General features: G+C 48.0%; 2 protein-coding genes across 2 annotated transcripts; both read left to right on the plus strand.

The window, feature by feature from the left end:
- Nucleotides 1–144: 144 nt before the first annotated feature.
- LOC122384297 lies at nt 145–2,007 on the plus strand. The gene is made up of 4 exons (XM_043371573.1): nt 145–166; nt 393–560; nt 900–1,085; nt 1,357–2,007. Exons 1-4 carry the CDS (start codon nt 145–147, stop codon nt 1,569–1,571), a joined length of 591 nt encoding a protein of 196 aa, XP_043227508.1. The 3' UTR covers nt 1,572–2,007.
- Nucleotides 2,008–2,765: 758 nt separating this feature from the next.
- Nucleotides 2,766–9,084, plus strand: LOC122384290 (docking protein 2-like). Its single transcript, XM_043371566.1, has 4 exons — nt 2,766–3,271; nt 3,652–3,831; nt 6,275–6,470; nt 6,739–9,084. Exons 1-4 carry the CDS (start codon nt 3,197–3,199, stop codon nt 7,944–7,946), a joined length of 1,659 nt encoding a protein of 552 aa, XP_043227501.1. The 5' UTR covers nt 2,766–3,196; the 3' UTR covers nt 7,947–9,084.
- Nucleotides 9,085–10,695: the final 1,611 nt, after the last annotated feature.

Genomic DNA, 10,695 nt, shown 5'->3' on the forward strand with positions numbered 1-10,695 from the left:
ATAGCGATACAGTGATAATTCAGCTAAAGCGTGCGTGATACCTCAGTTACAGCGGCTCTGATACCTCAGTTGTAACGAGAGTGATACCTCAGTTATAGCGAGAGTGATACCTCAGTCAGTGATGCCTCAATTACAACGACAGTGATGTCTCGCTCGTGCTGTCAACGTACGAAAATAGAACGGCTTGAGATGAAGCAGCTACAAACGTGAGCGAAGTGGTCGGTTCACGTGTGATATTCGTTGCCATGTACATAGAGTCCGTTGTGCTGTACAAATATATGTTACTCAGTAGGTTCCCCAGTCTGTTTCCACCCATTCAACGATAAAAAGCCTACAGCGTCAAAGTAGCGGAACATCTTTACCGACAATGACTCACCGCCCGTGTCCCTCAGATATGTGCCCTGCTGCCCCGGCCGCGCCGGAGGGTACGAATGTGACCGACTACGGCCAGTTCGCCTCCGGCCAGAGGAACGCCACCTACAGCTGCGAGAACGGCACCGAGGCGGTGGTCTTCTGCCAGAACGGCTCCTGGACCGCCGGAGCGACGCCCTGTCAGCCAGGTATGATGGAGTGACGGACGCGGTGAGGTAAGATGCAGAGGAGAGTGGTGAACCCAGATTGTTGGTCTTGTTTTGTAGTGGAGGGGAGATGTGATAAGTTTTATGGGTTGAATGAGAGAGGTCCGAGCCAATTAGTATTTTTGTACTCACAATCATAAAATCCTGCCGTTATTCATGTTTTTAAATTGTCATTCGATTCAACCTACAATATTATCCTAATTATAAAAAACATGATGCGATTTTATTTTCAGTTTACCATGCTCTTGGACTCAGCTCGATGTCGCTCACTAACGACATAAGTTGGTCTGCACCACCCCCACCCCTCTCCTCTTTCCCTAGGCTACCCGGTGGCTCCTCCGGCCGCTCCGCCGGGGGTGTTCGTCACCGACTCGGGGCCCGTGACCGATGAGAACGGCACCGTCACCTACACCCTCACCTACGACTGCGGGATCGGCGTCACAGAGCTGGTCTGGAAGGATGGAGAGTGGACGCCCGAGAACGCAGTGCCCTGCGCTGATCTCAGCAGTGAGTGAAGGGTAGGGGAGGGGGAGGATTTAAGAGCGAAAACGAGGAGAAATTTGTGACTGGATAACTAACTGGGTCCCGGGCTAATTTGAACATCTACCTACCAATCAGACCTAATAAATGTACTGCATCGATTTACAAACATTTCGATGATTTTTATCTCAGAATATCAAATTGCCACTTCCAAACCGATACATACACGGATATCGCTTCAGCCTTGCTTTCTTACAGTGTTCTCCCCGAACTGACCGCCGCTCCCCGTATCCGTCAGACGCGTGTCCTAGCCTGAACGCCAGCGCCGACGGAGTGCCGTACACGGACACGGGGCCGTACGCAGAGGGAGTCCGTAACGCCACCTACAGCTGCGGCGGCGCGGGCCTGGCGGACACCTTCCTCTGTCTGAACGGCACGTGGAGCCCGGAGGGCCTGGCTCCCTGCGATGGTAAGTCGTTTCCGAGCGGGCCAGACGGGAGGGGTGATAGGTAGGAGAGAGTTTCAATAAGGAGCGCTTGAGGATGGCATTTACTAGATTCAAGTTAGAATGGCCGAGGAAAACCTTGCGGAACTCATTGAAGTATTTTCAAATAATCGTATTTGACCTTGTTTTGATGGTAATGAACGCCAGAGAGGGTACAAAAGTAGGCGTTTAAATCAAGGCTGCCAACTTACGAAATGTAGGTATTAGTTAATGATCATGCTTGCTTTTTTGTATATGTTTTAAGTAAACAGAGTTACGTTCAATGAATAGCGCAGCCTTACCACCCTGAACCCTCAGTCATGTTTGAGTAATAGTTTTTCAACTGTACGATGTCTCACGTTTCTCCTCTCCTAAGAATGGATGTGAAGGATGGTGCGCGAATGGTGTGTGAATGAGCGTTGAACGTGGATGAGTGTCGATGAGTAGAGTTTGTGCGATGGTAATGCAGTGCCCGAGTTCGTACATGCAATATGTATGTATGCTTTACGTGTTTCTGACTTATTGGTTTGGACGTCAGTCTGAGTCGATAAGCATAACATTAACGCTAAAATATTGTTGTAACTGTAATAGGCAATCGATTGTAACTGTGATATATGACTATGAGAATTGGAAACTTTGTCGTAAAACACTTTGGACTAGAACCATCGGAAAAAGCAAGTTTTTATTGTTTTCAAAGTAATTTTAAGGGTATTTATGATAAAAAGTAACTTATATCGCGTTCTAATCCTGTTTAACGCTGCGACGAGTTTATCAGCTGCCTGGAACGGATCAGACCAGGTAAGTCTATTTGAGTGACATAACGGCAATATCTTTTTATGCAAATGCATACGACACTCGAGGACTTAAGCTCAAAGGAAACTCAAAACAGTAAATATAACTCGTGAAAATATAAGCTGCACGTCTGCAATTTATAAACCGTTCTATTGAAATATAAACAATGTTTCTTTTGTAATTGGCCACTTATGTCGCTTATGTCATTCCTGACTAATCTTACCCTTCTTTCTGGATTTAACTTTCTCAATCTGTGTATAAACTCCACGTATATTATCATTGATCATTGATCACTCTGATCCTACGTGCGCCTTTCATTTTTTTTCCCCACATGCCCTACCAGATCCTCTTCTCCAGTCCGTTTCCATCCACCCTAGAGCTGCTGAATCTTACGAGACAACGGTAGACGGTCGATCGGGGTTCGTTCTGGATCCGGCCGGGACGGGACGAAGCCCAAGCCGGAGCTGGGGAGGGCGCCCGTTCCGACTCCACGTCCGGTGGTGCCGATAGCGGCGAGCGCACATCCGGCCAAATGTCTCGTGCCGACTGGCCTGACTGTCGACCGGGCGAGCGACTGGGCGACCGACCGTTCGTGTGCCGCCGTTGTGCTCGCTGTTGTGCGGTGTTCATTGGTTTGTGTTTGTGGTGTTTATTGGTTTATTGGTTTGTGTTACTTTGGTGTGGAGCGATAGAGCCAGGTAGCAGAAAGCAAAGCAGAGCTGGGCAGACAGCTGGCCAGATAGCAGAGAATCCAGCAGTGAACCGAGTGACAGCAGGGCTACAGCACGGAGTAACAGCGAAGTGACGGCGCAGTGACGAGGAAGGAGCTCCAAGGGAAAGCTGGAACCAGCTGGTCAGCACCATGCAGAAGGAGGATATAAAGTCGGGGTTTCTGCAGGTGCCGCCCTCGACCTGGCTGCAGCTCCTGCTAAATAAGGTACGTTAGCATATGTGAGTGAAGATAGAAGCCATGCTCTGTGTCATTCGGTGGTTTGGGGTGGAAACAGTATAGTTAGTGTTGTTTATGCACTGTTTATGAGCTATAGTTAGTGTTGATTTATGCGCTAGCCGCTAAATACGATTTTGATTCACTCACTGTCTTGGCGAGAGTTCCGATAGCAGCCTTAGCATAATTTTTCATTTCGCTCATTTTTTTTGTCTTATGCTGGTCCCGAACAACAAAACATACCACGATAAGTCGGACTGGCGTATGATACTTTCCCGATCTTTTTTTGCATAATGTTTTAACATTATCTTACCATACTTTGCATGCTCTTATTTCCTCCTGCCGTCGGCTCCCCGTCTTCTGCCGGCCAGCCGTGGGTGAAGAAGCAGTGTGTGCTGTACCCCGCCAGCCACCAGGGTGTGAAGAGACTCGAGGTGTTCGATTTGGCACCCTCCCTGCGCAGGAGAGAACCAGCCGGTCTCATCATTCCCCTCGGAGACTGCGTCAAAATCGCCGAGGAGCACTTCAAGGGGAAGGACTTTGTCTTTTCGGTAGGTGGCGCAGCAGTCGAGTAGTAGGCTAGGGTAACCGGACAAAAGATCGTAAAGCAGAAGATCGTATGGCAGAAGATCGTATGGCAGAAGATCGTATGCAAAAGATCGTAATGGATAAAGATCGTACGACATAATGCTCGTATGGACAAAAGATCGTATTCGCTAAAGATCGTCAAGAAAAATGATCGTATGCCAAAAAGTCGTAATGGATAAAGATCGTACGACATAATGCTCGTATGGACAAAATATCGTATTCGCTAAAGATCGTCAAGGAAAATGATCGTACGCCAAATGATCGTATGAGATAAAGATCGTAAAGTCAAAATATGGTATTCACATGGTGCAGCCCAACTCCAGCGCATATCAATTTCTGTGTTCGCGTAGTAAGTGGCCGTCGTAAGCTCGGCCATACATTGATGTTATTTCAGAACTTAGTTGGCTCAATGGCACCTAAAAGCAACGCGTTGTATGTGTGCCGAATAATTGAATGTATGTGCTGCCGTTTTCATGTATTTGAAGTGTATACGACTAAATCCATGTTCCAGTCGGAAGGGACGTCATGCATAAGCGATAATGAAAATATATGCACTGTGTAGCAGTATTCTATCGTAACTATTCGCAGTGCTGACATTTCACTCTAATGCTTTCATAAGCTGTTATACTGAACAATGCCTTAAAAATGGGCAAAAGGTTCAAATATTTAAGCCCTTTACACACCACCTAAACCAACTCCAATGACAATAAAATTGGCAACAATTAAGCAGACATTATAAATCAAACTAGTTTAGCACCATAAACAGCTATACTTTTCTAAAACAGCTTTTCAGGCGCCTATTGTGTAGCGATAAATAGCCTTTGAATACTCAAAAGCTTTTTTTAAAGAGCTGACAATCAGCTCCACCAAAGCTCCACCAGGGCACCCCAAAGCTCCCAGGTGCACACGCACGCATGTAAAGGGGCGGATCCAGGAAAACTCCGAGGGGAGTGTCATGAATCAAAGTGGTGACCCTACCTATACCCAAAATAATTTAAAAAGGCCGTACTTTTTTGGTGGGGGCCTTTCGGCATGGGGGGCCAGTTCGCAGGTCGTGCCCCTTCCATTCAAAAATCCTGTGTGCCCATCACGGCTGGGTGTGCCCAGGCGCGCACAAAAAAAACATTGGGGCGTCACAGGCATTGGGGCGTCACAGGCATATATGCCTGTGACGCCCCAATGCTTTTTTTGTGAAAATCCACATCCATGCTCTAGCACCGAAGCCCATGGTAGTCACACTCATAATTGTGAATTTCTTAATATAATTGTGGGCATGCAAATTTTCGCAGTTGGTGGATAACATGACGTTATAAATATCCCTAGTTTTTCTACCTCGGATTTTTTATATAAGGTGACCTAAGCATGGGTGAATTTGTATAGGTATCATTGGGGGTGCTTCAGCATCCCAAATGCTAGATAGAGCACCTCCAATAAGACTTGAGCACCCCAACAGGGGCACCCCACAGGTCACAGCAGCACACGCACGTGACGGTTTTTTCGTAAAATATTTTGTGACCAACGGACTTTATGCTACAATCATTTACCTACAACATTATTCGATACGATTATTTACTTTACGAACTTAACGTTACGATCTGTTGTCGTACAATCTTTTACAACAGACGATCTTTATCTTACGATCATTTTCCTACGATCTTTTTCATACGATCCATTGCTTTACCATCTTTTGCTTACGATCTTTGGTCGTACGATCTTTTGCGACATACGATATTTATCTTACGATCATTTTCCTATGATCTTTTTCATACGATCCTGTGCTTCACGATCCTTTGCTTACGATCTTAAGTCGTACGATCTTTTGCTACATACGATCTTCATCTTACGATCATTTTCCTACGATCTTTTTCATACGATCAATTGCTTTACGATCTTTTGCTTACGATCTTTTGTCGTACGATATTTTACAACATACGATCTTTATCTTACGATCATTTTCCTACGATCTTTTTCCATACGATCTTTTGTCTTACGATCTTTTGTCACGTAATCGCTAGGGTAGTGATCTTGTGAGGATGCAAAGGTAGAGATATCTAGTGGTTGATGTGTGTCCTGTGATACGCGATGCACGTTTTCGAAACCGAATGAAGATTGCAACAGAAAAGATACAAACTTATGTTCAGGTATTGCTTACCTACATATCTGATTGCTATGTAACTGTAAGATAGATACCTAGCTACTTATGTGTGGGGCGAAAATATTCTTTCACTTCTCTATAAGCCTGCATCTACGCATGCGTGCCTGCTAAGTCCCATTTGAAGAATCTCAAGCATACTTTAGAAAAAATTATACAACTTACAACCGTTACAGCCTATCAAGAACGTAACCCAGCTCACCGACACCAGAGTAGCGTGGTACAGAAGCTGTAGTTATTATGTTTGCCGCCAGGTGGTGACTCGCGAGGGATCTCACACGTTCTCCGCTGGAAGTATACAGGAGCTGCATGATTGGGTGGATGCTCTGCAGAGGATAGCCTTCGGGAAGGCAGGGAGCGACTGTCCCAACTCGAAACTCCTCTCGGCTTCGAGAAGCCTCCCTGGTGAACAGTGTGACGATAACGTCCTGTATGGCTCCGTGGAAAATCGTAAGTGGCTTTTCATCCATCAGCGTATTTACGCTGTACACTATAAGCACAGGGCTTTGAAATAGATTTTCAATGCTAGCATACATTGAAGATAGCCTTCCACCGATACATATCAAAACTGATACTGAGCACTGGCACTGAACATATAATATTGATCATTAACTTCAGAACGTCACATGAAAGTGCAATATTCGTCCACCACAGTTGGACTTTGTGCTCATCAAACCCGTTTAAAACCAATGCTGACCTGACGTGGGTTTCTCGGCAGGCTCGACATTTCCGGTGACCGTGGAGGAGAACGAGATGACGCTGCGTCTGCGGCTGTCGGGACCTCACGTGGTGCAGGTGGCCGCCGCCTCTGTCCAGCTGCGCACAGTGGGCGGGCAGCTGCGCGCCTCCTGGCTCTTCAGCCACATCCGCCGGTACGGCCAGACCCGCGACTCCTTCGTCATGGAGGTGGGCCGCAGCAGTGAGACCGGGCCGGGGTCGTTCATCTTCCGCACGCGCGCCGCTGGAGCGCTCCAGCACGAGCTACAGCGAGTGATGGCTGAGTATGAGCACAACAGGCACAGTGCGGCGCCCGACCTGCCGACCTCTCCTCCGCCGCCGCAGCCGCCGCCGGCCGCGCCGTTCGAGTCCCACACTCTGGACCGACTTAGCTCCGGCCGCAAGGGAAAAAAGACCCCAATCGCTAAACCACCTCGGAAGACCAAGGCGACGGCGACGGCAGAAGACGTGCTTCCCAACGTCGTTCCGCTGGCCGAAAAGCAGTGGCTGCTGACACAGAGTCTGAAGATGACGTCACCTGAGCAGGAAGCGGCGCAAAGCAACGAGCTGCTGCTGGGCTCTCTGTCAGTTCCGTTCATGAACGAGCCAGAGGAGGAGATGTACTCCGAGCCGGGCGAGCGGCGCTCGGCGTGGCGCGAGCTTGGCCGAGACGTCGAGCACGTCGAGCACAGCGCGCCGGCGGACCGGTGGGACGTCGCTGTCGACGGCGACGGACTCGCCGAGCCGCTCCGACCGACACCGGTCACGGCCGGGGAGCGTAGCTCAGCTTCGTACGCCAGTCTGCAGCACATGCCGTGCTCGACCGAGGCGCCGGGGGCGCAGTACGCTCGCCTCGGGGAGCCGCTCGGGGCGTCGACCGGGGCGCCGTTGGGGGCGCCGGGGCCCGGGGCGTCGGTCAAGGCGTCGAGCGCCGAGAATCGGACCGCGGCGTGGGCGGCCGAGCAGAGCTTACGCAAGGAGGCTGCCGTGGTGGCTGCCGCTGCTGCTGCAGCCGCTGCCCCTCCCTCCGAAAAGACAACATCGAATGATGCGCCCATCTATGCGAATGTGGTGCCAGCTCCAGCGTGGCCAAGGTCCTCTCCGGGATCAGAGATCGGCTCCGGATCACAGAAGGGAGCCACGTCACACGTCATCGTCAATGACGAAATGTACACGCTCCTAGACAAGCCGCGCAAAAACGGGTCATGAGAAAAAGTAGTATGACCGACGGCCTTATAAATGCTTGCTGACAGAGTGCGACGGAAGTTTGTTTTGATAAACTGTTGCACCGTCGGAAGACAGTTCTCACAGACGAGTGTGACCAATTGTGCTCTAGCAGAAAGTTGGTACGATGCTGATATTGTTATATTATGATAGCCGGAGTTATCTGTTTTGGGGATACACTTGCGGCATATTTGCTAACGCAATGGACGGACATGTAAAAATGAGCTTACGTGTTACGCTTATGAACTCGTGCATAGATATATCCGTTCTTGTGCTTAAGCGAGCTTAAAGCCGATGAATTTATAGTTGACTGATGTCTTAACTGATTCATGTCACTAATCCCAAATCAACACTATCTTAACTAAAGCCCCGACCGACTAACTATTTACCAACACCACCTAAATATTTATAAAGTTATGCATTCAACTGCACTTCGGTCTTTATTTGAGTTCGTATGAGACATCACTGAGTCACAGTCGTGGGTTAACTCCCATCTAACGCCTCAAGGAACCCAGTTTCATTAAGAAGTTCCACGAAACATCTATGGCCTTAGTTCTTCGAAGATCTGTACCCATCATGCGACTATTAGGGTCACAACATTCATTGGTCATTGGAGAGATGATGTGGCACTTAGTTCGTGCGAAAACTACACATAAATACACATTAGCCTTAAATTGATGAGCAAATCATTACTGTGCATCTCAAAGCGTGCTTGGCTATTGGCTATCCATGTCAATAATTGACCATCGAGTGGCGTGCATTCAATTGCAAGATTTCACGATACGAACGGCAAACATTACCGTGCAAACCTGTGCACTGTGCGGTGCATGCACTGTCTGCATCTCACGTTTTCGATACATGTCAGCTGCCTGCGCTGCTGTTAAGTGGCGTCTTGAGTGGACGTTGACCCTAGCAGGACACCTGACACTTAGATGATTAAGTGTTACCGATAGATGGTCGTGTCAATAACAGTGCTCTTCGTTAATATTGTTAAGCCGTAATGATTTGACAAGTTCGTGTGTGGCCACTTTAATCGCCAACGAGGGAGCCCCGCAGTCTATCTGTCTGTCGGTCGAATGGACAGACACTGGTGCGTCGCCAATAAACGTTCGTTTCTGTATGACAGACCGCTTTGTGGGACGATTGATCGCAGGATAAGCGTCCAACCAGCCCGAGTCCTGTCCACACCTGGAGGATTTTTATCGACAGGCGATCGGGCCGATTTGCTGGAGAATGAAGCTGTTCACTGTCTTGTATGTATGCCCGATGCGACAGATAGTGTCAGAAAATAGTTGGAACGCGAATTCTTGGATTGTCGCGATTATCTGTTGGCAATTCTGAATTTAGGAACACTTGGTGACTCACAATACACTAACCGGTTAGTATCCTGTTTCAGTTTGTTGATGATTCTACTAAAATCCTTAATAGTGACCTACAGCAGCATGAGGCGACGAGACCGATGAATTTTGAAGACTGCATCTTAAAAAAAATTGATTCGTTTTTTTTTTGCTTGATATCATATTTTCGCAAGATATTTAACATCTGTGTAGCTCCACAGTATTTGCTATGTTTGGCTCATAATTGCCTAGACGACTTTGACGGGGTAGGGGAGGCGAAGGGACATATCTTACTTTCACCCTATCCATCCTTACTACCCACCGCTCCCTTCTCTGTCATCGTTCTGACTACCGTTCTCTCTCTCTCTCTCTCTCTCTCTCTCTCTCTCTCTCTCTCTCTCTCTCTCTCTCTCTCCTCTCTCTCCCTCTCTCTCTCTCCTCTCTTCCTCATTCTCCTCTTCCCCCGCTCCCCTCACGCATTGACCGCGGAGACTTCAATGCCGAGCCGTGATCACAGAAAGGTAGCCACGGCCGCTGAGCCGCCGGAGCGCGCACCACTCACGCTTCCACTCGCTAATGCCTCACCAGCAGTGGCCGCGTTTTGATGAATTTCACTTATACGGCCCGCCTAGGCGCGCTAAGCCGGCGGTAACGAGGATTTCCAGCTTGATCCTGACAGATGGCAGGACGGCGTGGAAAGTCGGCGGATCGGCAGTCGGCACACATGAAAGCACGCAGCGCTCGGACGAATTTCAAACGAATCCCGTGAGATCGGAGCTGCTGCGTGATTCTGAGCAATTAGCGGCGCTGGAGCACGTCGGACTGATGTTGGAGTGATGTTGGAGACTAATGGATGACGCCTGATGTGGGGGTGATGTTGAACTCGGTACTTAGATGGTGCTTTTGGTGCCACTAAATACTAATGCTTTCGTTGAGGAAAGTGAAATATATTTGATTTATAAAAAGTTAATTGTTTTCAAAACGGGCTTCGCTGAGGAAAACTAAATGTGAGGTATGCTTAGAAATGCACTTAGATATATGCAATGCCGGTTTATTCATTGATTTAGGCAACATTTAATTGTTTTGTTTTGGTTAATGGGTATCGGTTTTGCACTTGACTTATTGCTGCATAAACTGCGGAATGAAAGATATAAGAAGTTTTCACGACGGCCATCTGGTACACATTTGGTGCTCATCTGGTGCAGATTAGGTGCAGATTTGGTCAAATGAAGTTCAGTGTGTCTCTTAGTAGCTATCAGCTAGGGTTGCACTAATTGCTTATATGCCTGCTTTGTCATATTATCAGAGAGCATCATCGATTAAAACACTGAAATAAGTTCATAAAATGAAGATATTTGCTGTAAAAGAGATTAGGTGCAGATTTGGTCAAATTAGGT

This window comes from Amphibalanus amphitrite, unplaced genomic scaffold (genome assembly GCF_019059575.1).
Source record: "Amphibalanus amphitrite isolate SeventyFive unplaced genomic scaffold, NRLGWU_Aamphi_draft 000185F_arrow, whole genome shotgun sequence".
NCBI lineage: Eukaryota > Metazoa > Arthropoda > Thecostraca > Balanomorpha > Balanidae > Amphibalanus > Amphibalanus amphitrite.